This window comes from Penaeus vannamei, chromosome 8 (genome assembly GCF_042767895.1).
Source record: "Penaeus vannamei isolate JL-2024 chromosome 8, ASM4276789v1, whole genome shotgun sequence".
Classification (NCBI taxonomy): Eukaryota; Metazoa; Arthropoda; class Malacostraca; order Decapoda; family Penaeidae; genus Penaeus; species Penaeus vannamei.
In genome coordinates this window covers 8,580,853-8,608,169 of record NC_091556.1, presented here as the reverse complement: position 1 = coordinate 8,608,169, position 27,317 = coordinate 8,580,853, and the positions used below count along the sequence as shown (strand labels likewise).

General features: G+C 40.5%; 1 protein-coding gene across 50 annotated transcripts in view; it reads left to right on the top strand.

The window, feature by feature from the left end:
- The window catches only part of wupA (wings up A), a 33,889-nt gene extending 6,572 nt beyond the window's left edge, over positions 1-27,317 (top strand). For 5 of the 50 annotated variants that reach the window (XM_027365747.2, XM_027365755.2, XM_070124268.1 and 2 more), the window contains 11 exons: positions 4,741-4,758; positions 7,353-7,478; positions 7,805-7,928; positions 10,366-10,466; positions 16,476-16,519; positions 18,004-18,145; positions 19,629-19,673; positions 24,067-24,087; positions 25,591-25,618; positions 26,085-26,360; positions 26,915-27,134. In XM_027365747.2, the coding sequence (XP_027221548.1) occupies positions 4,741-4,758; positions 7,353-7,478; positions 7,805-7,928; positions 10,366-10,466; positions 16,476-16,519; positions 18,004-18,145; positions 19,629-19,673; positions 24,067-24,087; positions 25,591-25,618; positions 26,085-26,360; positions 26,915-26,925 (936 nt within the window). In that variant the 3' untranslated portion in view covers positions 26,926-27,134. Of the gene's footprint in view, positions 1-2,322; positions 2,366-4,740; positions 4,786-7,352; positions 7,479-7,804; positions 7,929-10,365; positions 10,467-11,351; positions 11,453-11,848; positions 11,950-16,475; positions 16,520-18,003; positions 18,146-19,628; positions 19,674-24,066; positions 24,088-25,590; positions 25,619-26,084; positions 26,361-26,914 lie in introns of all 50 variants that reach the window. The other 45 variants (XM_027365712.2, XM_027365721.2, XM_070124265.1 and 42 more) reach the window with 28 other exon arrangements.

Genomic DNA, 27,317 nt, shown 5'->3' with positions numbered 1-27,317 from the left:
TCTCTATGAGGGAAATAAATTAAATTCGGAAGCTACAGGTTAGCGGGAGGTAGTGACTTGATAACTCCTGTTTCGATGGAGGACGTATCCGCTGGCAAAAGGCCGAGTGGTGGCGTGGTTCGGGTGAAAATGCCTCTGCTTTCGTAGATCTTTCGCCTCACCGATATCGTTCAGCTCAAGAAATGATTATTATTTTCATAGTGCCATCTCCTATAAAAAAAGAGTTATCATCACCCATCCACCAAGTCGCTCGCCTGATGTTAGAGAAACCAGCCCGGGAGTGACTCTTTCCCCTGGAGTTGTGGATCCCTCGGTTCTCAGAGAGCCCAGGAAAAGCCACAACTGGACAGAGGCTCTCCGCCGTGTAAGTAGGTGCCTTGGGCGGCGGTGGTGCCAAATAGGTGCCAGACCTCGTTCGTGCCAAACGTGGCCGATGGACGTGGCACCTCCCTCCGCCCATGCCTGTGTGACCCTGTGCCGTCCGCCCACCGATGCCTAACCCCCAGTGGATCCCTAACGACATTTTTTGCTCCCCATCACGATCACAAAATTTTTTCGAGTGTTTTTTCCACCTCTCAACCTTTTTTGATACAATTCTTTTTATAAGCGAAGAGTCGTTCTAGATGAAAACTAGCGTAGAATAGCTCCGTGGTCAAGAAAAGAAACTTCTAGAATGCGTCAGTTGGTGTTCCTTCCCACTTAGCGACCCTGCCGACCTCGAGACCGCGACGAGACGTGGGTCCTCTTCCGCTAGCTTTAGTTTCCAAATAATTATTCCTCCTTATTTTTCATTTTTGTTGATTTGTTTTTGTTTCAGCCGCCATTTCAGTCTCTTTCCGTTTTCTGTTTTTTTACGCTTTTTCGTACATGGCTCTAGTCTTCATAGATGTTTCATTTTCCGTTAGTGATTATCTTCCGTTTCTAGATTTTATTTTTATTTTCATTTTATTCGCAAGTGGACATGATTAATTCTGACACAAGCATGCATAGTGCACACGCAGCACCTCCACTACACACGTACACAGATTCTATTTGCCAAAGCTGTTCGTTACACAGACCTCGAAGCTCTAATACTTTCGTTTATTTACAAATAGGTGCTTCTTATATGGTTATAGGACTTAGTGGCCACCCGAGAAAAAAATATTATTAGGTGCAGCATAGGTCAGCAATTTTATTTTCCTTATTTTTTAATTTCTAATGCTCAAGTGACCCCAAACCTTTTTCTTTCGTACCTTCTTCCCTGAGCAACATATCAATGCGAGATGGCCACATATACTAACAACATAGTTCAGGTGCTTGTATTTTTTTTTACCTCTGCAAAGTAGCCTTTTGCAACATGGCTTTCGGAATCCTGAAGAAGTTGCTGTAGAAGTCATCCGCATTGATCTGTCGTTGCAGGTTGACCTCCAACTGAACCCTGCCATTCTTTTCTTCGGCGAGTGTGTGGACAGAGAACAGGGGGACTTGCTGGTTTTCATGTGACTTTGGAATAAATAACTTTTTGCATTTGGGGGATCAGCTGGTTTTCATGTGACTTTGGAATTTAGGGGATCATGAAAAATGGGGGACTTTCATATGCCTTTAGATTAAAGTTTTTGTTTTCATCAGGGGATAATAGATAAGGGGGTTTGTTGGTTTCTTGTGCTTTCGGTTCAAATAACTTCTTGGCTTAGTTTGGGGAATGGTAATCGAAAGATAAGTGAAAGTAATAATAATTAGTTTTTTTTAATCATAATTGTGGTAGATGTTTATTATTCTTTCTCTGTTCACACAACTTCGTAAAACGGAAAATTTTGTTCCATATAATTTGTATCAGACGAAACTGTGACTTGTTGGTGTGTTCCTTTTTTCTTTTTTTTATATTATTATCTAAGCTTAACTATTTGTAAAGTATTTTGAACAACTAAGCGTCACACCAGCATCTCCCAATTTCTTTAGATAACCGTGTCCTTAAGTGGCTTTCATTCTTGATAACTATCCCGCTTTCATAAGAAAAGATAAACTTCAAAACCCTGTATGCTAATTTATTTATTTATTATTATTTTTCTCTCAAAAATCCCTTAAATCAAAAACTTTTAAAAATAGGCGGGAAAAATAAGAATGAAGTCACTTGCGTTCGTTTCCCCCTCACGCCGTGGCTTCGTTGCGTCCCGATTCCTGCCTTTCGGCCTGCCCTTCGGCGCTCCTTGCTCCTTCTGGCGACGAGCGAAAGCCACGGCGTCCTGGGGAGGCAGGGGAGGGAACGCCCTTTATACTGAAGGAGGAGAAGGAGGAACAGGTGCATGTAGGAGCTAATTTGGAATGTTGTGATGGTTCTCGCAGCACCGAGGAGGAGTCTTCGGAAGAGGAGGAGGACCCCGTGGCCGTAAGTTGGTGACCTTACTAACTCCACTAAAACAAAAGAAAGATATTTCAACTTCTTATCTTCTTTTTATTATTATTCTTAAGCTTATACTTTTGTTTCAATTCTTATTTTTTTATATCGTTTCCTTTTATTCTTCCTTTTTGATCTTGTAGTTTCTTTAGCCGGTGTTCAGGACACTCCTCCAGAGAATAGAGTTAAGGGAGTCTGTGTATAAAGAAAAAGGAAAAAGAAAATTATTTGATTTTGTGAATAAGATTCTTCTCAGTGGAATTTATTGAATGCTGCAGTAATTTTAAAGTTTATTTACTTTGTTAATTTTCCATTTGTTTCACCCACCTGTCAGTTTTGTGTTTCCTTTGCCTGACTTGGCGATAAGCTCAATAGTTACTTATTAGTTTCAATTTGCAACCATACGCTCAGATTTGTTTCTACAGAAGTCTTGTATTAGATCATACCGCAATACATTTTTTTTCAACTGTTCATCATACATGTCTATAGAGGGTCCAGTTCCTAAAGCATATGCACAATGAGAACCCCGTTTGCTATAGATAGAAATAAATTAATTTATTCGATATATTGATACCTGGAGGAGAGCCAAGGACCTGGAGAGTATCATGTATTTTATATCTGTAGGAAGGTCATGTCGAACTACAACTAAAATCTAACGACTCGATATCTTTTTGTATTTTGTCAAGAAGTATATTGCTGAAATATGACTCTCAAAAGTTTAAATTGGTGAAGTTATAATGCAAGAGATAGTGATTCAGAATTTAATGAAATATCCAATACGATATTTATTGATTAAAAGAAGATAATGGATATATTAACCTAATTTGTATGTTACAGGAATTTTTCAAAATGAGATGAGTCATGGTAATTGTATATAAAAAAAAGAAATATAGATTAGAGAAGTAGTTTCTTAGTAGTTCTAGTCGTAGTTTTATTTCGTCAGTTAATTTGTGACACATACATTAGATTTCTGACGACAATTTTTTAGCCACAGTAGATATATATATATTTTTTTGATTGTATATATCTTTAATATGAAAATGTGGTTCTTTACAGCACTTTTCTCACCTCGTGTCTGTCTTTTAAACTGTTTTGTAAATCACGTACATCCTTTTTTGGCATTTTTGTACAGTTGAACGCCCATTTTCAAAAGATATTTTTCCACCAATAATTTTTAAAGAGAAAGTAATGATAATGGAAAATATATTGATAAAAGGTGACTCAGTCCAATAGTTTTTGGAAGAACTGATATATATATTTTTGATTGAAAATAAAATATAAAACAGAGGTGAAGAACATCCAAAAGTAACTTACACAATACAGCAACAGCAAAAGAAATTCTTGGAATACTGTCTTTCCCTTACAAAATTATTCATCTTAATTAACTCTCATTTATCTTATTTTAAACAATTATTCCCTAACGCCTTCAATTCTCTCCGGAAATTTCACTTTTTTCATATATATATACATAATTACTCTCGTTCTTATTTTCTACTAAATTTAACCCAACGGGAATGTGTTCAAGGCATGAGTCACACCTCTTATTTCACTTATGATCGATGTCCGGGCATTAGAACCTTCTAGACAAGGTGTTCAGCCCGTTTGTTTGATGTTCACTCCCCCTTCGCCCCTCCCCCTCGTTCTTACTGTCTCTGGATATGTCTTAAACCTCAAGTTCTAACGTTTATTAAAAGAATATGAATGGATGAATGAACGAGCGTGTGGGAAAGTTTCATGAATGAATTTTTAAATGTTTCTGTACACGGCGCTCGCGGTTGTAAGTAAAGAGGGATTCTTTACTTATAAACTGCCGAGGAGGAGGAGGAGGATATCCATGTCGGTCAGAAACAGGTCTTCAAAGTAATCTGTTGCATCTTGTTTCTTCCTGGATAACCATTAACTTCCGGTGACAGAACACTGGTGGGTTCCAGGAGTGACAGAGAGCAAAGCTTTGAAGACGTCGTGATGGTTCAAGAGGAATTTTTTTAAAGAATTGTATATTCTTAAAAAAAAAAGATCCTGTGAATCTAAACGTCTTTTTTATGACTGTGGAACACCGGTGATTTTACAACTCGTAAATCACCGAGGATGAAGAGGTTGTGATTGTTACAGTGAGAGGGTAGAGAGCGTCTCGCGTGTTCGTGTTGTGATATTGTGTGAGTCTCCGTGGATATCTGTTTCTTTCTTCACGTGTATGTGCGTGTTTGTTTTTGTGTGCGTTTGTTAAAAAAAAATAATGTGCATCCACGTGTTTGCGTCCCGACTGATCCCGTGTGGGCGCGTGTGGGCGGGGAGACGGTGCTGTAAGTAACCGCCCTCAGACCTCACGCCCACTCACGGCTCCTCCACCATCTCTCTCCCTACAGAAAGCTAAGGCGGCCGAGGTACTAGCTAGACAGCGCGCTTTGGAAGTATGTCCTGTGTGCACCTACTAACTGCATGCGGGGAAATTGGCTATATTCATATGTCTAAAATTGCAAAGATTCAATGACTGTAACGTAAACATCATATAAAAAAGGATTGAGCTTTCTCTCTTAAATATCATGTTGATTTTGATGATGTTGATGTGATGATAAACGTATCTTAGAGTAATAAAAGTAAAGATTAATGAGTAAGGCATCGGCATAACATAATACAAGTACCAATGCTTTTTGGTAGCCGAGCGTAGTGCTTCACAGTATCTAAAGTTCACACTCGCTTGAGCGACTCTCCACCCAGCCAATCATGCCCGAGGGAATCCGCCTGACCTGCCACGTGAGAGCTCATGTGACGTCACATGTGAGGTCACGTGACTCCACGGGAAGTCTCAGGCCGCCCAGCCAGCGCCCCGAGTTTGGTAATCCGTGGGGCGCCCGCCATCCCATTGGTCGCGGCGCCCGCCACCCACACCACACGCCCACCCACGCATATTCTCGCCCCGCCCCCGCCGCCGCCCAGCGCCCACGCCCATGCCATCTCAGCGGCGATTCCGCGCGCGATGTTATTATGCCCCGTCGCTTGCCCGGGCGGAGCATAAGTACCATCGGGCGCGGCCTCCGAGGCGCCCTCGGCGCCCGACCTGCCGGAGGACCGCCCGATGGCGATGGCGGGCGGGGGAGGGGGCACAATATGCCGTCGGGCGCGGCCACATGCGCCCTCCCGCCCCAGCGGCGGCCCGCGACGGACGGCCGGGGGTCGCCGCCCCTCACCCCCCCCCTCTGTCCTGTTCAGGAACTGTTGTCGCATCTAACTCCTTCTCTGTCCTTCTGTTCCTCTGAGCATTTCAGGTTCGGATGAAATGTCGTTCCTTCCGCTGATAACGTCGACTTAAAATGTTCACTGATGTTGATGCTGAATCCCTTATTTTTATTTTATGATTTGTTTTCTCTTAAGTTTCCTTTAACTCTGATTAATACCAAGAATAATTACACTTATAATCACCCATATATAAGAACTTCCATATACTCTGTCGCTCTTAATATTTCTTAATGTTTTTTTTTCTATTTTTTCAAGCATCTGATCCAGACCCCCCCCCTCCCCACTCAGTGCGCGACAGGTTTTCAAACGAAGCTGATCTGTCCCCATCTATCAATTCCCTCCTCTCTTCTCTTTTATCTCCCTCATCTCTCCTCTTTTATCTCTCTCCTCTCTTCTACTTTATCTTCCTCCTCTCTTCCTCTCTTCTCTTATATCTTTCTCCTCTCTCCTCTCTTCTATCTCTCTCCTCTTTTATGTCTTCCTCCTCTCCTTCTCCCTTCTCTTATTCTCCCTCCAAACATCAGTTCCCACCTTTCTCGAGACCTTCATCACCTTTTTCTGTTGACATTCCGACGTCGGGAGGTGAGAGGGCCAGCTCTCCGGCCCTCCGTCAGAGCGGGGGGCTGTGACGACGCCGCCCCTCGGGATATCCGGCGTCTCGCAGGCCCCCCGCCCTCGCTCGGGATGCGGGAGGTCAGGGCGCCACCCCCACCTGCCGCTGCCAGTTGGAAGGACGTCTGTCGGAGGGCGTAGAGAGGGAAGGATAAGGGGGTTAAGGTCTGGAAGTAGAGTGGAAGGGGAAGGTGAAAATTTGTTTTCTTTTTTATTTTTTTCATTTTCATTTTGGGTTTTGAGATCTTTCTGATATGTTTGTTGTTGATCTGTAAGTTCTGCTGGGACTAAATATCACATGTTATCTAATGGGGACTTTTCAGCGCCTTGGATTACACCAAACACTTCTCAACGTCGCAGAACTGAGCAGCTAAGGGTGGCGGCCTGATATATGAAAAAAACTTAACACTAGCTTAGTCTCCCCTCAAAAAAAAAAAAAAAAAAAAAAAGCCAAGAAAAAGCGGTTAAATCTCGCGAAATCTGTAGCTTTTGTTTCTTTTTCTCTGCACGATATTTTACGATTTGAAACCCCAGCACCTGTCCCGATTTTTTCCAAATGGGACTTCCTGTTTATGATAACTATATCCCTATTCTTATTTTATTTTTTACTTAACAAACATCCTCTTCGAACGACAACTATTCTTCCCCGTAAGTCAACTTCACTAATTTATTTATTTTTTGAATGATTTTCATTTTACTTTCACATTCTTTCTTAATAATAAAAAAACAATCCCACATATTCACACAAGTCACTTTGGAGATAGATTTCTTAGCCTTTCACAATTAAAATCTTAATAATTTCGCAGACAAAGAGAAAATAGGATTTAATTGCAGCTCTGACTTGCTTTTGTTCGCTAGAGACCGAATCTCAGACCAAACTAATGGCTTTAGATAGACCACTATGACTCAAACTCACCAGAGCAGGAAGACTGATCTATTTTCCATTCCAGTGAAGTTAAATAAACTCTTCGGAGAAAGAAAAAGAAATTTATGATAGAAAAGAAAAAAAAGACGTTATAGGTTCAATCCACTTAGGGAGAAAACATAATTTAGCGGTTAGCGGATTTAAGATTTGTTGAGCTTCGTGCTTCGCCACGAGCAGTCGCTAACTCCTTGAGACGATTCGCAGGAAGCAAAGAAGAAGCAGGAGGAGATCGACCGCAAGAAGGCGGAGGTCCGCAAGCGCCTCGAGGAGCAGAGCGCCAAGAAGCAGAAGAAGGGTTTCATGACCCCTGAGCGTAAGAAGAAGCTCAGGGTAAGTGTCGTCCCCGGGCCGTCTAGCGGGTTTTCGCTAGACGCGTCGCTGTGTCTGTTGTGTTGTAGACGCATGATGGAATATATTGTGTTCATGTCTTTATGTTTTGTTGGAAGGGATATAGAAATGTTCTTTGATATATTTTTCTTTGCTGATAATCTGCATTGGAATATATATATGCTCATTGGTATCTATGTGGATTGAGTGTCAATCAAGTACTTTCCCTGACGCGGGATAAAAAAAGTACGCACGGACCAAAATCCACACCACCTTATATCCTTAGCCACCGGGACTGACCCCCTCCCTTCTCTCCTTCTCCCCTGCAGTTGTTGCTCCGTAAGAAGGCCGCTGAGGAACTGAAGAAGGAACAGGAGAGGAAGGCCGCTGAGAGGCGCAGGATCATTGATGAGCGTTGTGGCAAGGCCAAGAACCTCGATGGTGCAAACGAAGGTACAGTGTGACAGACAGTACAGGGTCGGGGGCAAGTGTCGACGCGAATGATGGGGAGTGCAAATAGCGAAAGGAGAAGAGGAAGAAGAAGAGGAAGAAAGAGAAAGAGGAAATGGGAAAGAGAAGGGGAGGGATATGGGTAGATGGTTTTGTGAGACTCTTGAATCCAGAATTCCTCTTCGCAAACATAGATTTGAGAAAGATATTTGGGTTTATCCCGGATAGGACCGTAGTTTAAGACTGATAGCTCTTTATACCAAAGAAGAGGATATATATATGTGAAATAATTGCACAAGAGACTAAGAAAAACACTTTAAGATAACCAGGTATGGATTTTTAAGAATATATGCAGGAGTGATAGCTATCATAAGGAGATGTACAAAGTGTTTGTTAGTTTGTTCTAAGTGATTAGGTACGATAATAGGGTAAACTAGGTCGAGTTTGTCTTAGTATTTAGGGATAGAATTCTTATATTTTAGAAATGCTGAATTTGAAGTATGGCAGTTCGTTGTATAAGACATAGGATCAAAATTAGAATTTGATGCATTGTAAAGGGAATAGAGGTAGAATGATAGGTAGAAGAAGGAAATGGAGGTGAAGAAGAGGGGATGTTATTGGAGAATTAGAAGGAGGAAGAAGAAGAAGAAAAGGGAAATGAAAGATATAATTGGTGATGTTAATGAAGAAAAGAAGAAGAAAGAGAGAGAAGATAGGAGAAAAATAACATATGTGTAGAGGGAAAAGAAAGAAAAGGTAGATAGCAGAGACACGAAGAAGAAGAAGAATAAAGAAAAGGAAAAGATAGAGAAAAAAATAATTAAAAAGGGAAGAGACAACCATATCAAAAACGCAGCAGTAGAAACAAGAAAATTTAGAGGAAACAAAACCCAGGATTAGAGGTTATAGGTCGAAGGGAAATACCCCAAGGCAGGATATCCATTTCGGAGGAGAGCTAGGGATCCAATCAACCATTTCCTTGTGTGTCTAATTCCTTATTTTATCCCCAACCAAGACAGGTGCAAACGACGGACCTACCAGCTGGCGACGAGACAAATTTCTATTCCCCTTCCTCCCCCTCTCAACATTATGTATATTTTATGTGTTTCTGTACTCCTTGTTTAGTGAAGTAGCCTCATTAGACGGTGTGTAGACCTGTAGTATATACATGGGTTTACAAGACTATGTTTAATACACACGGTGATGCACGCACATAGGACACGAGCTGACACACACACGTATATATCTGTTAATACTGTATATATATCAATATATATATGTATATATATAAATCCAGAGACGGGGTTTCAAGATAGGCGGTCTGACGCAAACATCTTGAGACAGGGTGGCTAGCTGAAGCTTCTCAAGAGGCAATTAAACCGTCCTAGAGGAAGACAAAGCACAAAGGCTTCACTTCGCTTACACGCTTCCTTTGTCAAATTCTTTTTTGAGTTTCATGTCATCAGTCACAGTATATATATTCTTTCCCTTAACCTTTAGTTATGGATTGGTTTGTTTATGTTTGTTTTTTGGACAAAGTGTTTATATATTTCAAAGAAGTGCGATTGGCCGAGATACAGACATATATTTTGTTTAGTATAGTGAAAGGGGTGGGTTTGCAGTTTTAAGCGATCATTTATTCATCCCCAAAGATGTCCCTTTCAATTATTTCGATTCATTCACGAGGGAAACAGATAGAGAAACATTTTCTTTGTTAAGTCACGTCTAACAGGCTGCAAAAAGGCACTATTTTTTTCATTTTTATTTTATTTTTATTTTTTTAAGCACATAAATTCGATAAAAAATTTTCTTCCCCTTGTTATTCATTTTTTTCAGAGTGGACGGTTTAGAGCAATAGCGACCCGACTAAAATGTTTGATGATCAACTTTTCCCCTTTTTGCCCCAGAGAGAAAAAAGATAAAAGCCCTCATTCACAATTAGATATTTTCTGAGACCATTCTCTCTTTCCCCCTTTGGAGAAAAAAAATATATAGCTTTAAAAAAAAATCAAATTTCAAATTATAAGGAATTTTCTAATCCGTATCATAACGTAAAGGCATATTCTCCCTTTAAAAATAATAATTTCCTTCTCAATATTTGCATTTCCGATTCAACTTCCAACCAAAAAAGGGCTTTAGAAAAAAAAAGAAGGAAAAACAATAATTGATATATATTCCCCCTTTTCGGTGTCATTCATTCCTTCGCTTCTTGGTCACGGAGCTCACTAACTCTCTCTCTCTCTTTTCACATCTATATCAATATAAACGAACCTAAATCAATCCAAAAAAAAGGAGAAGAAAGAGTAATATAAGAGTGAGCTCCACATCTCTCTTTTTTAAGAAACATATATCATAGACGAAAAAAATAAAAAAAAACAAAAGAGACGACCCATGCGTTGACCAAGAAGTTGAAAGGTGCCTTCCTAATTCTTTTCAACAGACGCCCTTCGCGCAATTTGTAAAGAATACCACGATCACATCGCCAGCATTGAGAGCGGCAAGTATGATCTTGAGATGGAAATCATGAGGAAGGACTATGAGGTTTGTATAGCCCACGACAACCCCCTGTAAGGATTTTTTTAAAAAGATGGAGAACCTCCAACAACCATTTTTTTTTCTGTCCCCAAACGCTCCCCCCCCCTCGTTCCCCCTCTCCCCCCCTTCGCTGGCTATTTTTCCCCTCCCATTCCCCCCTTTTTTATTTTTTTTCACTCTCTCCCCAACCAGTTAAGACGTCTAATGGTTGGTTGGTTGTTCCAAAGAACGGATTGATATGAAAGGTTTCGTTACTTAAAAAAGAAAAACAATTGAACCTTCATTCAATCTACGGTCCTCCTTTTTTATCCGCCGATGCTGTTAATCACTTTTTTTTAACTTATTTTTCTCGTTTTATATACATTTTTTTCTTCGTTTCCCCCCCACCCCCTACGATTTTATTTTGATCGTTTTCTCCGCTTGTAACACGATGTCTGAACGATGACCAGAACCTCGCTCCCTTCAAATTAACGTGTGGATTTTTTCCGAGTGTATTTCTGTGTCTTTGGTAGCCATGTACCACGAATGTGACATAGTCTTTCCGTTATTTTTTTATTTTTCTCTCCTGCCATTTATTCTTTTTTTAGTTCGAGTGAACCAATTAGCTATGAAGCTATTGTTGCTGTTTTTTTTTAATTATTACCATAGTTATTATTATTATTTTTTTAATTTCACCCCGGTTCCTGCATTCATCCACCCCGCACTGATACATCAAAAACTGCACATGTGTGTTTAGCGCTGAGTGTCTGTCTCGATCCATCTATGTGTGTTTCCAGAGACTCGCCGCGTTGGAGGTCTACACGGAGGCTTACTCTCACTTTTTTGTGTGTCACCAAAAACCCCACAAAATTAGGGAGTCCGTCCTAATTTTGTTTCATTCTCTGTTTATAGCTGAGCTTGAATCACTGTGTAGGGAATTCCATAAACGCATAGAGGGCCTAGAGGGTGACAAATGGGATCTGGAGCACCAGATCAAAATGAAGGACTATCAGGTAACCGGAGCTTGGCCTGGCCGGCACGGTGCCTCGCTCGATAGTGCACGGCTGGCTGCAGGTGCCTCCGGGCTCGCTGTGGCTGTGCTAGTAGTGGCTGCTAGCCTGTCTTGTCTAGGGCATTGTCTCAGCCAAGTATCCTGTAGTAATTCTTTTTCCTTGCAGGCTGTTTCTTATGGAGGGCCTCACGTCATTCACACGTAGCTAGTCATTATGATATCTCTTTCATGATATCATCAAAATCATCGCTCTTACTGGTGCCACCCATCAGTTATGGCTAAATTTTAAAATTCGATGTCCATATGTATGTATGTTTTACCTGTTGTACTGCTTTCATTTCTCCCGAGAGCCCCTTGGCTCGTTCCTGTAATACTTTAACAAGACATTCTGTTATAGACGCACTTAGGGAAATCTGCAAGGAATACCACGAGCGTTTGTTCCTTTGCGAGTCCCAGAAATGGGACCTTGAGTATGAGGTTCGCAGGAGAGATTATGAGGTACAGTGGCCAGGCCTCCTGCACCAGTCGGGAGTGCTCGTAGTACTGTCTTACCACTTCGGCTTGACCAGCCCTGGATACGTTCTTAGGCCTTCCTTCCGCCCAAAGCCCGCCCAAAAACGCCCGCCCGCCCGCCCATAAGTCAGTGTCGCGCCTCGCTCCCCTGCCTCCCTGGCCCCAACACGCTCCTCTACTTTACTCACTACAACGCCCACTCACTTCCTTTTTTTGGGACCCAGTTCTTTCAAACTTGCTACCGCCCCTTATCGTAATGTTATCTGACCGTTGTAACACGAATTTCGTACTAGACGCGAACAGTAGATGGTGTAGTCAGGAGTAGTGTGCGGTAGCGCAGTCGCCGGCACTGGCATGCCTTGTACGAAGTGCCCTGTCTCCGGGAGTAAGGGTTGACCACTACACACGCTGATCCTGCTGCTACCTTTGCAGGGCTGGCTGACCTGCACCGAGGCCGGGCCCGCCTGGCTCTCGGTGCCGTCGGCCAGGCACCCTGCACACAGTGACTAGCTACACTCACGCCCAGTGTACAGTGGGTCGATATGATGGTCAGGTGTACATTGATGCTTAGTGTACAGTGGTTCTTTCTGCTGGCCCCCTGTGCTTTAATGCATGATATACACTCATCCACTGTACACTGAAAAACATGGCACAGAAGGATCTCACACACGCCGGGTCAGATGTACAAGTCAAGACTGTACATGTGACGCACGTGTTTGGATCCCTGACCTTCTTCTACGGCCCACATGTTTACGACACTCCCTTACCCCAGCGCTTTGTTTGTCGCCACTCTCTTCTCTAGGTGTAGCTGATGCCTTTTAGCCTTCCCTTCAATGTGCTTATTAACTTCCCGGGTTGCACTGCTCATCCGTAGACGCAAAACATGTCCTTGTTCTAGAGAGATGCCTCATCTTCGATGGCAAGTGTCTTACAATATTTTTTTTCCTAAATATCAGCTGTATAATTTTTTTAATATCAAAGAGATTACATTTCTAGCATTACTTGTATCTCACTAGTCGATGTACTAAACATCAAGGGTAACATTCTAGATTGTCTCCTCCCCCAAACAAAGAAAACAGACCCTAAAATGAGTAAGTTGCACAGATGAATGTGAGTCAGGTGGCGCTCGCCCGCTCGCAGACTCAGCCGAGACTTCGCCCACGAGGCCAGGGACGACCCGGCCTCCGGCTGGGCCACACGGGGAGGTGCAGTAGAGGCGGTGTGCGTAGGTGTTGCCCCGTGGTGTCAGGGGCACCTCGGCAAAAACAGACAGAAGACAAAAGTCCCCATTTGGCGCTCGGTTCTTACTAGCCAGAGGCATCATTCTCTTCAAAACTAACTCCCAAAGCTTTGTGCAGACATCATAATTGCAGTTTTTTCTATAAGTATCTTCGTTGTGCTTCCCAATTTCTTGTTACCTGTCCAGGGCTGGCCAAACCGTTTGTTGAGCTTAGTGAAACCAAAAGATAGCTGTGGAGGGCATTACTAATTTTCAAAAAAAAAAAAAAAAAAAGAAATGTATATCCTCCAGTATCTAGATAAGCCCTTAGGTGTAGGAAGAGCCCTCGGTTAGGGGCTCGGAGCTAAAAATCCTCGCTTGCTAACAGGACCCCTCGTAACCACTGCATGTTTCCCACTACTAGCGGATGGTATCTTGAGGGGGCCCTCGCTTCCCCCTGGGCGTCGGGGGCCCTCCTTGAGCCAAGTTTAACCCTCTATAGCGTGACCCTACCTGACCCGGCCCAGTGTGAGCCCCCTCCCAGCAGTCCCCAGGGCAGCGCGAGGCCCACAAGGTCAACCCAGCATCCCATGTATGGCACTTCATACGCGCTCCCGCCAAAGGCCGTCTTTCACTGTCACTTTCAAGCATATCCTCTTTCTTGTTTTTTTTCTGTCTTTAGACATTTTCCTCACCCGCATATTTTTATTTTTGAATGACATTTGCATTTCTTTTGCAAAAAGAACTTTTTTTTGTCTTTTTTGTTTTTTGTTTTGTTTGATCTTACATACGATATGGGCACATAGCAAATTACTTTTTTGACGTTTTACTACCTGTCCCGAAGGAAGTTGTAATATATATTTTTTTCATGCCAACCAGACAACAGGTAAAATATACTGGAAGTGCCATACACTTTTGAATTCCTCCATAGAAGCAGGCCTGGGTATCGTCCCTCCCACTCTTGTCTGAGCCTAGGAGTACTGTCTGGTTATGCACCCTGGGGACTTGAGTCTGTTAGGACCAGCAGACGACGCCACGTTCACGGCTGATAGTCTGCGCGCGTGGGAAGACAAGCCCTCCGCCCTCGACTCCGGCTCCGAAAGCACCGTTTCCCCCCAAAAGAGCTCTCAGACACGCAGGAGGCGAGAGTGTAGAGTGCTTGTCCTTGGGGTGCGCGCGGCTATCACCCGTGGGCGCGTGGCTCTCAGGAAAAGCGCGTCCTTTTGCTCCTTTCCGTCTGCTGTTGGTCCCGCAAACCCAACCTCAATAACCAAGATCATAGAGCGACTAATACGGGCGCGCAACTCCCCTACCTGGTGGCACGAGGAGTGACTAACAGCAGAACTATATAGCAATTGCAGCTTTAGAGCAGAAAGAGAAAGAGAAAAAGAATTAGCACTGAGAGATAAGTGCTCCCGGTTGCCTTTCTCTTTTCTTTAACCGCCGCGGGGAGTAAGCCCTTACTGAAACACGGGCCGAGTCCTCCTGTAGCAGAGCGCCAAAAGAATATTGACACTGTAGTGATATTAATTCAGACAGGGAGCTTTAATCCGACACCGTCAGTTCGTCAATAAATTGTTCGCGATTTATTCATCACTGGCGAGATTATCCAACTCCAAAAAAAGAAAGAAAAAGAAAAAGAAATCAGGAATCGGATGTGATCCGTTTGCCGAGCAGGGCGCCATGACACCTCCCTTGCCGCCTCGTAAACTAACGATTTTAATTTTTACAGCAAAACTGACTGGCTTTTAACACCTTGGATCATCATGTGTCGGATTAAAACGCCTCTGACTGCCGTAGATTGTCCTCCTATCCCCAATCTTGAACTAAAAAAGATTGGAAATAATTAAACAGAGAACTTGAAGACTTCATTTTGATCCAAAGTCCAATCTTAAGGACAGAGAGAGAAAAAGGCCTATCTCCTGATGTTCATTTGTTATTTCAGGTTTTTATTATTATTGTCCGCGTTTCATCTTTGTTATCAAATTTTATTTACGTTTTTACTTAGATTTTGAGTATTATTAGTATCATTATGTTCTGTTTCAAGACTGGGGAGGAGTTTCGTACATATTATTTTTTTTTGGTTGTAGTTTTCTGTGGGATTTCGGCTTTCGAGATCTCTATTTAGCTTTTTGTAGATAGAGCGAGATTGATTCTGTAAGTTTGACGTTAAATCACATGGCTTTGAGTACATTAAAAGATACAGATAAAGACGAAGCTGAAAATTATTGAAAGAAAAGAGAGGCTAACCTATTTTTGAAGGCCTTCAGATGCCTGTGTGACGTCATTTTAAAAGATATGTCCGTTTTTGAGATGAAATGATATTTTTTTTTTCTGTCAGTACTCCCCCATTTTGAATTGTTCCTTTATTTCTCTTATTTTGTTGTCATCTTTAATTTTTTTAGTTTTTATTTCAAACCCTTTTTTCTTTTTTTTAATTGTGTCGGAAAATCATATGATTTGTAAAAACCTCTGTATCTTTTAACTATCCTTGCCTTTACTAACAACCAGTATTTATTTTTTTGATTGATTTTTCGTATCTTTTAGTTAACTTTTAGTTAGTTCATTGTTCTATTTTGTTTTATATTTCAAAAAATATTTATAATTTAAAGATATACATATCTGAACTCAGAAAAAAAGAAATAAGAATTAATTTAAAAGTTTACCAACCAAAAAACAAACCTCGAACTGATAAACTATTCTGTAAAATTCTTCGTTTTTTCCTTGTGTCTTACTTAAAAGTTTTCAAGTGTTGTGCTTTTGAATATCCAAACTCTGTGATGCAGAAACTGGCGGCTTCATTATTTATTTGTGTTCAGTCCATCACCTTCATTAACTCACATCTTTTTTTTTTTAAATTCTGCATTTTTATTCTTCTTCTTTTAATTTTTTAAAACCTTTGATCTTTGCCGTAGCAATAACAGTAAGATGGAATTTACTAAAACTCTCCCCCTCCCTCCCCCCCCTTTCATTCAATGAAATATTGCCCTCAATCCCCCATTTTATTATTTCAGAAGCATATTGTACATACATTTGTTTTGACATATATATCTATTTCACTTTAGAAGGAATATTGATAACACAAATGGCCTTAATGATTTCACACAGAGTTTTGGTCGTATCCCATAGTTTAAAAAAACATAGATTTTCAGCAGTCGATTTATCAGACAATAATAACTTTTTCTTTGGCTCAAAATTAATCAATAATAATACAGAACACAAGAAAAAATAAATAAACAGATGATCATGTTTAATGGAGATATTAATCTAACCCAAATTCACCATCTTCTAGATCAACGAGCTGAACATTCAGGTCAACGATCTGCGTGGCAAGTTGTAAGTATTTTCCACTTAATTACAGTGGTCAGAATACGCGTTCGCCCAATCAGTATAATATACACAAACATTAATTTTATTCTTCAGTCTTCCCTTATACGGATATTATGTTTACTACAGTTTTCTCTCTAGCCCTTTCAACAGAAAACGGGAACAGTGATGGCGCCGTTACGTTTTCTCTGATTATCCATTTTGTTATTATTCTTTCTTTTATTTCCCTCCCTTTCTTCCACTGATTCCCCTGATTGAGCGAACGGTATTCCTATCCCCAGTCTGAAAATGGTGTTTTGCTTTACTCCGTGGAATTTCTGGAAGGGTAAACTGTGTACAAATGTTGAAGGAAAACGCCATTTTGACTGTGGGATTTAACTTTTTTATTTTCATTTATTTTTGTCTCCTTTTTCAATTATTTTGCCTAGATGTGTCGAAGTACCAGACAATATAGTTTGCTTTTATCCCAAAGATTGTTTTAGTTATGAAATAATCTTTCTCGTAGCGATTATCAAGTAAATATTTTGTCTGGTAACACTATTCTTTGTCTTTTTTGAGTTTTGCTATTTCATATTTTGCGGTACATTTCTCAATAGGATTTCTTTTTACTTTTCACATTCTTTTTTATTCTAATTTTGTGTCCATACGTGAACATATTAAGTGTCTGGTTTCTTTTGTCTTTTTTCAATTATGATTTAATCATGATTCTATTCTTCCCACAAAATTAACTTTCAAAACTATAAATTCTTTTCAATCTAAATAAGAAAAAAAAAATCTGAACTTACACTATGAGATGTGTCTTTAAAAATGTGTTAAACCAAACTTTCTCCTTCATTCATCATTCGTTACACTAATGAATGTTTTGTGTAAATGTCTCGACCTGTCCAATCCCAACACAATACACCTTTTTCAGTGATTGGTAAACAAGCTATTTTGCTTAACATTCCATACCTGTAACTACCAACACGATCCACTCTCCATGTTGTAATACTGTAGTCAATCTGACACTTGTTTACAATCTACGTTTTCGAAAAGTATTTTTTTTCTTCTTTTTTTTCAAACCACAATGCTAACGACGTTGTTTTTGTGCGTGTTTGATGTCTGGGATTCATATCATAGCACACTCTTCCCCCCTCTTCTCGTGGAAAACGCAAAAATTCAATTCTCTTAGTTCATCCGTTATTTCTTTTAACGCTATTCTAATCTTTTATTTTTATTTTTGGCTCGTAGTGCTTCAATAACCCTCCATTGTTCTCTCTCTTTCCTCACAATTCTCGCTCATGCCTCCTCCCCCTCCGCCCCCCCCCTCCGACCCTCCACACCCCTCCTCGAAAGAAAGAGAAAAACGAAAGGAAAAGAAATCAGAAAAAAGGGGAAAAAAAACACACACAACCCAACCGCCATTGCCCTCCCTCCCTCCCCCCTTTTTATGAATTTATCTTCACCGTTCGCGCACTTACCGTCTCTCTCCGTCTTTCCTCGCCCGTCTAAAGCATCAAACCTACCCTGAAGAAGGTGTCCAAGTACGAGAACAAATTCGCCAAGCTGCAGAAGAAGGCCGCTGAGTTCAACTTCAGGAATCAGCTGAAGACTGTCAAGAAGAAGGAGTTCGAGCTCGAGGATGACAAGGGTGCGGTAAGTACTCGAGGGCGAGGTTGAAGGAGAAGGAGAAGACCCCCGTGTCTTCCCGAGTATTAGGATGACTTTTTTTTTCTTCTTTAAAGGGAAAGAAAGGATGATTTTCATTCATTCTTTTTATGGATATCTCTCGTTGGTATTTTGTTTCTCTCCTTCCTTCTAAATGATGTGAGATTGCTCTGTATATACTGTTGATTTTGAGTCCCAGTCCCTTTTTATATTAGGTCATTTTTCTCCAGTTGATGATCATCTTACAAAGAATATATTGTAAGATTCATTTGTCTTTCTCTTGATTAATATCATAAACACTAAAAATAAATATTTGTATATATTTTGAATATATATGTAAAAGCTTGCCACTTAGTGTCTGTTTGTTTAGTTGCATCTTGTGATCACATTGTGTTCCATAATTCAATCATTTTGATAATGAAAAGAAAAGTGTTAGGTCGAACATCAAGGCTGATAGACATCTGAATCTCTTTATAAAACAGAAGTTTCCTCTTTATGTTAGAACGACCTTGTGTGAACAGTGAAAGGGCTTAGCAAGACACAGTCCCTTCAGAAGAATAATTTTTCATACTTTGAAAAGGTTTTCGATATTTTTTTTCCTTGGCATATTTTCAACCCCCCAAAGTACCCCTTCCCCAAAGGTCAAGTCATGCGTGTTTGTTTGCGACGAAACCTGTTCATTCCTGGAATTTGTTGTTCTTTTTCCTGGAACTGAAATGTGATTCACTCCCCCCCTCCCCATGAAGGTTCCCGAGAATCATTTTTCATTGTTTTTTTCCACCGTCAAATGTCAATGTTTGCGGCCAAAGACACCGAATTTTATACAACGTGTCTAGCAATCTTATATACTTCATTTTGTGTGTCTGTCTTTGCGCTCCATCCTCTTTTTCTATCCCGTGTTCCTCATGTCAACAGTGTACTCGACTCTCCTCTCCCGTATGGTGTGCCTTCCTCCTTCCACTTTCCACCTTTTTCTAGTCTTCTCTGAGTGTTCCTCGCTTGTGTTTTGTACATCTACTGAGTGCTATTGTTGTTTTTTTTAATGTGTTGGGTGTTCTTCCTTCCTGTTCTTCACGTGTTCTCCGTCCTGTGTTCTGAACGACGGTCGCCGATCTTCTTAAGCAACTCGTAATCGGTGTACAAGCCATGGCCGCGAGATTTCTGTGTTTCCTCTGAGACTAGAAACTTCCATTCTCTAGCTTACGGACCTGTGTCTTGTTCAGAGAGATCGAAATACATAAAGGTAAACATAACCAATGATACTGATATGGAAATAAAACACTTGAAAAGCCCTTTCACACCTATATTCAGATGAAAAAAAAAAATATAGCAGCGTTCACCAAAATTTGTCAGCATTCAATGTCTTGTCTGTCCGGATCAGCGCACACTTAAAACAGAAATCGTCAGTTGTCCCCCTCTTTGTGATACACGTCCTGGCGAGTGTTTTGACGACGTTTCTTTCGCCGAACAGACAAAGCCTGACTGGGCGGCGGGCGGACCAGGAGCCGCTAAGAAGGTAAAGGAAAACAGGTGGTTCGGCCCCGTGCGAGGGCCCGCCTCACTCACACTCTACTGACCACACCAACATCTTAACCCTTTTTCCGTCCTTCTCTGCCTCCTCATATGCCCTCATTCTCTCTACTCTTAGTGTGTATATGTATAAATATATATGTATATGTATGTATGTATATGTGTACATATGTATGTATGTATATATATATATATATATATATATATATATATATGTTTATGTATACACATTCACTTCCACATAGACAAAAAATGTCTCACTTGAGCACAGACCATCAGTCATCATTACATTTATTCTCAAATTTTCATTATTCTCTCTTCATTTCCCAACCATTCATTCACTGCTTTCCCCTAAAAAACTCCCGACTTCCTAGTCATCTTCTGACCTCGAATGACCTTTCCCAAAACCCGTCGAAAGGTCAATCAAGGTCGAGGAAGACTTAATATGCACTTAATCGACATTTCTTTTACTTAGTTACAACTGAAATTCAAATCTCGTCTGTCTATCTTTTAACTTAACAATAGTTTCAACTAATATGTAAAAAAGATAATTAGAATGCCTCTGTATAGTTTTTTTTCATCTAATTAAAATTCGCTTTTTTAATTCATTCACTACAGGACCAAATAACTGTAATGTCTTATACAATTATGAGCTTTATGCTAGCTACTTGTAAAGCTTAGTTCTGCTTCTCTTAGTTCACTCTTAGTTTCTATGAAATTAGAAATTAGTCTTTCGTTAAAAAAGAAAAATAAGAAGAAAATAGTGCTTCCCATTTTTTTGTTCTATTCTAACCACAAAAAAACAAACAAACAAAATTTACTGCTAAACTGAGCTCTCTCTTTAGTGATAAAAAAGTACGATTTGCTTTATAACTGAAATCACTCCTACCTCTTTACAAGTCAAAAGAAACGGAGCTCATTCTAGCAGATATAACACGCACATCATTCTTACAACTTTCTCTGTTCCTGTGACATGTACACATTACTGAAACAGTTCCTGAAACGCAGCCATCCTTACGTATACAGGCAGTCTACACAGATACAAACACCATTATCCACACACGCACACACAAACAAACAAACACCAACACACACTACCACAAACACACACTCACAGAAACACACGCACACGAAAACAAACACAAACACCAATACACACACGCCAACACTTTCAAACACTAACAAACACACACACACCTGGTCTCCTCGATCAGGTAGAAATGCTTTACGCTTCTCTTATCGCTTTTACCGGTTACTTAGCGGCACCTTAACGCCAATTTAACTGAGCTTCGGTGGCCTCGGTGAAAATAATGGACACAGACGCGAGGAGATGACGTCACGGGGCTGGCGGTGTTATCTTCACCAACAACCTGCCGTGTTCGCCGCCCCAGCGCGTCTGTTATGGCCACTCTGCAATCAATATTTTCCGTTTTTTTTATTTCATTCTCTCTCTTACAGACCATTGTGTCGCTATTACTAATTCTTTGTTTTTTTCGTTGATGTAGGGATGTACATTTAAAAAAGAATGAAACACGCTTTGTTTTTAATTCATTATATTATTATTTTGATTTCTTTTCTTTGGCTCGTTTTCTGTTGCTCTCTTTTTTGGTTTTTATTAGCTGGAAGGTTATTCTGACCGATACTGAAACGATTCATCCCTGGCTTTATTATATTTATTTTTACTTCCTTTGATGTTCTAGTCACCAAGCGCTTTTTTGGTGAAGAAATATGCTTCATTATCACAAAGATTACGATAGTCGGAATAGCCTAGACACTGCACACTAAACTTAGACCAAGTTGCATGTCTTTTTATTTACTGATTTTAGACAATTATTTAGAGTAGTAGCATGTAGCGCGTAATCGCTTCATTTCCGCTTAATATAGCAGGCTTCGCTCTGCAACATGACGCATCATTATCCTTAGCGCTTTTTCGCTAGCTAGCACACTACGCTCTTTTTTCGCTTTGGATCATTAACTATTAACTATACACTATTTATGTCATTATGTTTATAGCATGTTGATTCAGAAATGTAACAGCTAATTCTCAGTGAAAAAAATAATTTCTATTTTGCTTATTCATTGCTACTACTACTGATTTTGAATAATGTTAAACTTGTTTGTGTCAAAATTTAGAAAGTATAATTTTCTTTCTGTTGGTCAATTCTACTTGATTCGTAAACAGTTCACATATCTATGTTTAGACAGAAGACAGTAATTATTATTATTTTCAGATAGTGATAGGTCTTATCAAAATACATATGTCCTGGTAGATTTGTAATAGATTCTATGAAAAGGTATTTAGTTTTAGGGAACATTTTATATATATTTTGGCTTCTCCAGTCACGACACTTTCCTCTGATAGTCATATATGACAGTTTCAGTTTAATTTGTTCCTTAGATAGACCAGCAGTAAGGTTCATTGTCCTTGTTCGAGAAGCAAAATAATGACCTTTATTAACCTGTTACCTAAGGGTCATATTTGCTGATTGTGTCATATATGTTGTTTGTCACAGTGTCCCCTTAAAATCAGGGCTGAAGCCAGGGATACCGTTTTCTTTCGGATTTTAATGATGCGAATCGGCGACGTGTCATTCCGAGAAGATACATATGTATAAATATTTCTTTCATTCAAAAGAAATATCTCGCGTGGCCATTTAAGTTCTTTTCAAGAAACTGTACTTCCCCTCTTGTAAATGTCTTCTTTGCATTTTGGATCCCTCCCTTTTTTCCGGAAATTTTTTGCATGACGTTACCCTCTCATGAATACGATATGAGGTTGGGTTTCTTATCAAATGAATTACTATTTTTTTTTACCAAGACCTTACCCCTGTCAGTTCACACCAAGTAACCCTGTCTGAAGCTCTGAAAAAGTATAAAAAAAACGAAAAAAGTGATTCTATTCATTATATTTGTCTCTAATTTGTACAAGTCGAGAGTTGTTCAATGTTGTTTTTTTGGCTAACGATAATGACCCTTAATACAGTAATAGGCAATGCCTTCTTGTTCATAATAATGTTCTGTTTATCGTATTGGAGGTAGTAGTTGTTTTTTTAATTCAGATTTTGGAATATATGCTTTCAATAATTACGCTTTATTTCATTTTTATTTATTTACTTAATTTTTCTTAATTATAATTTCGTCGATACTCCTTGAGTTGTAGTGTTTCTCTTCATGGAGATTTTGATAATTCATTTTTTTTCTTAAGAAGTGGCATTAAAAAACGCGGGAGATTTGAATTCCATAAACGTTACAAAACAAAACACGGAATGAGATTCAATCCTTTATATGGAATCAGATCACTTTACATGGGATCAGATCACTCAGGAGTGTCGATCCGTATTGTAGTGGCTTCTGGTCATGACAATTTACTGTCTTCTAGAGATTTCTTTCCTTATTTATTTGTAAAGAACGCCTCGCCACACTAATCGCAATGTGTTTCCGTTCCTGCAAGCCAGCCACTAAGATGAAACCCGAAACCAGTTTTTTGTTCTTGGCAATAGCGCAGATTATGCTCATTTTTAGCTCTTAAAATCAATATACTATAATCTATAATATATATATAAATGTGATTTATATATATACATCTTGTTACGTCTTGGCTTTCGGTAGAGGTGCAAGATTTATAAAAAATAGTTTTTTTTGCTAATATATTCCTTCTTATGAGTAATTTTTCTTATTATTTTGATTAGCCTTTTACAAAGCGATGTACCCAATATGCATATATAAAATGAATATAAATAGATACATGTATATATTACTAAATTAGAGTAGACTATTGCCTCCATGTCCTCCGCCTTCATTCATAAGTGTAATAAACACTATCAGTTTACATTTATACACAAATATATATGATGAGAATCGTCAAAAAAGATTACGTAAAAGATTAATACAAGTGACCGTTCGAAAACGTTAATGGCTTTGAATGATTAAAGAAAACGCAACTATTCAAATCCTTTCACGATTGATATATAGAAAAGGGAAAGAAATATTCGTCTTAAAGAACACAGATTCTGGGGCAGGGTAAAGTGGAGTGGCTGGAAAACAAAAATAAAAAAAGGATTATATATCCAGATCTTGTAAGTTTAACCATAGTCTGGATTTTGGAAGAGCACTTAACCAATTTTTAAAATCTAAATTCGAACGCAGCATGACCCTAAGAGAAAAAGGAAACAAAAGAAACCGAATTCGAGATAGAAATTTATTTCTCTCTTTATCCATTATATTTTTTGGTTAATTTCATAAACGTAAGTTGGGGTTATTAAAAAAATAACCTTGCTTCTTACTAACCACTGTAAGTGCTGTTCCACGATCTGGACATGTGTTTGTGTAAAAATGTTGCAAATAACACGTGTTTTTTTCACTCTCTCTCCCTCTTCCAGGAAGGGGAAGAGGGCGCTCCGGTAAGTGCTTTTCTAGCGTTGGTTCACGAATGCAAAGGGTGACTACAGACTCTTTTTTTAGATATTTCTCTTTTGTGTTCACTCTTCGCTGTCGTGTCTGATTGGCGCAAAGCATGAGTACTGATTGCCTAAATGAAAGAAAAAAAAGGAGAAAGGCAGTGCTAGATCAATCCCCTACATAATACGGGTTCAGCCAATCAGAGGCGACCACGGAGATTGAATCCACCAATCGCAAGCGAGCTCCGAACTCGCCAACCCGCTTAGCCGCATTAGCCAATCAGAAAGCGGGACATGAACTGGGATTAATATGAAAGTTAAACCATAAAATGGAAGGAAAAGAGAGTCTGTTCTCCCATTCCTTGTAGTGAACACAACCTTTGTCCCATGTTCCGTGTTGCCGGTATAACCCGTCCACAGCATAGGTCCTGGGAGGTTGGGTTAAAGCATTGTTGATCACTGAGTTTGTAGATTTTATTTTTTTTTCTCTCTTACTTCAAATATATATATATTTTATCCCATTTTTTCTACATACGTTTTTTCTTTTTTCTTTGAGGAGAATTCTCTATATTGATATTTTGATAGCATTGTTCAGTTATCGTTATTTCTGTAGTTGTGAAGAAACAGCAAATACTACAAAAGCTGAGCAGGGAGAGTCGTAGAGAAACATATTTTAAAATTGGTTTCACTGTATAATGGTTAAATTTTCCTTGCAGGATTTAATTCATGAGTATGTAAAGTAAAATGTTCAAAGACAATTGGAGAAACAAGTAATCAGAGAGTAAAATGTCTTCAAATAGCATTCTTGTATTTATTCTAAAAACACCAAAGCACAAATAACATTACTTTTGACTGAATGGTTTAGTTAAGTCCACCCTCCAAAAGTCTACGACGCTCCTGTACCTTTTTCTTTGGTGATGAATATCCTTCGGGGTTCCCATTTTCTAGTCAGAAATTTCTCCTTGGAAAAGTGTTGGTTGTTCAATATTCTTTTTTTGTTTATTTTAGTTCCGCTTTAACCTTTTTCATGTATAGCAGACTTATATAGGATTAAGTAACTGTTATCTTGAGCTCAGTCTAGGAATTCTGTCTGTTGATATCATAACTATTGGACTGATGGCCTTCTCTGCCACACAATAGAAAACGGTGAACTATCAGTTTGCTAAAATTACAAGTATTTTGGAAATGGTGGAAACTTCTGTTCATTTAGCACATTTCTACAGGTCACAAGGTGGTGCAAACAAAACATCTTGTGCTTGTAGAGAGTATGTGTAAAGAATTGAAGTTTAACAATAGCCAAAATGTTGTAGTAGAGAGTCTGGTGCACAATAGTCATAACTGCTAACTGTCTTTGGTTTAGCGCTAGTGTTAAAAAAGAGAATAAGTTGTCCATTACAGTAAGCACTTATCACTCCATCAATGCCAGCTCTCTTTGACGTGGTGGGTCATATCTGGTCCTTGGGCCAAGAACCTGTTGATTTCGCTGATCGTTGCTCTTTTCCACAGGCGGAGGGTGATGCTCCTGCAGAGGAAGGTGAGTTAAACCGCCCGCGTGTTTCCCCTTGACCTCATATGTTCACCAACGGCCCGCGGCGGTGTCTGGTGTCGCTTTCAGCCCACAAAGGGGTCTCACTGGGGTCTCAGACACGAGGCCAGAAGGAAGGGCCGAACTAAGACCCCGCCGCGGGCTGCCTCATCCCCTCCCCCCCACGTTACCCTTTAGTTTGCCAGGACCCTGAGGGAGTCCTTTGGAGGCCTTCCGCTCCGTCGGGGTCCTTCGCCGCCCGCCAGCGGTCTAACGACTTTATTTTCTTTCAGGCTAACAGACTTAATACACACATTTTTTTCTCTCTTTTGTTTGATCTTGTCATTTGTTTTGTAACGTTCCGTCCGTCCACGTGACTGTCAGTCTTTGTGCTATTGATCCATTATCTTGATTTGCTGCTCTTGATAATTAATGTGCCCGTTCTTTTCCCCTCTCATTAACGTGACACTAACAGGTGCCGAGGGCGCTCCCACAGAGGGTGCTCCAGCAGAAGCCGCGCCTGAAGAAGGGGCCCCAGCCGAGGAAGCCCCGGCAGAGGAGGGCGGCGCCGCTGAGGCCGCTCCGGCTGAGGGGGGTGACGCCCCCTCCGCCGAAGAGGCACCAGCGGACGCCCCGGCCGAAAGCCCTGCCGAGGCTCCCGCGGAGGACGCCCCTTCTGAGGCCGCCCCTGCCGAGGGTGAGGCTGCTCCTGCTCCTCCTGCCGAAGGTGAAGCAGCACCGGTCGAGGAAGGTAATGTGCACCAGCCACACCCGCGCCGCCCGCCATCGGCGTCACCTCCACACGGCAACACCCCCCCGTTCTCTCGCTGCCTTTCAGTTGGCTTTCGCCTTTCAGTTCAAGTCACTCTGTTCTAATCAGCTGCCAAATAATTCTTTCATGTATTCTGTTCAGTTCTCAAGTTTCAGTTTGTTTTTTCTTTTCTGTTCAAGATTCTATATGGTTTCGCTACTAATTGATCAGTGTTTTTCATTTTCTTACGGCATCTCTACAAGTGCCAAGCTATACAAAGTACCAAAGATATGTACCAAATATGCAACATGATACTCGGCAATTCCAGACTTACAGTAACTCTCCAAAAGCCAACATCCATCGCCCACACTAACACCCTCCACATCAACCCAAGAAACAAGAACATCACATCATCACTTGACGCCTCCTCCAGCACGCCCCACACAGACCCTCCCACGCCACACCAGACACACACCATCTGGCTCTCATGCCCACACCACGCCCGTCGCCCACGCCCTCCACGAAGCTAACTTCTCCCCCGTCTGCCCCCACAGCCGCTGCGTAAGAAGGATAACCCACCTACAGGAGAAGCAGCCGAAGGAGAAGAAGATGTACGTGTACTGTGTCGTCGTCGTCGTCTGTGGCAACCTGCGTCCCCTGTAATTCTTCGTGTCCCGCCAAAGTGTATTTTCTCATTAAGCACTAATCAAATTCCGAGCGAAACTCCAAACTTCGACGCTGATGTCAGTATCGAAGACGTCAACAGCAAAGAACCATTGATCACGTCGGTTGTAGATATTGACTCGAAATTGAGTTGTTATAATCAGCATGAGATTTACACCAACTGTTTGAGCAAGTGCTCTGCGCTCTCAACACATCAAAGAGCCTCGCAGCTCTGGACTGACTGTGAACATCTATATAACTGCTTCTATATCAATAATAAATTTGTATTACTGA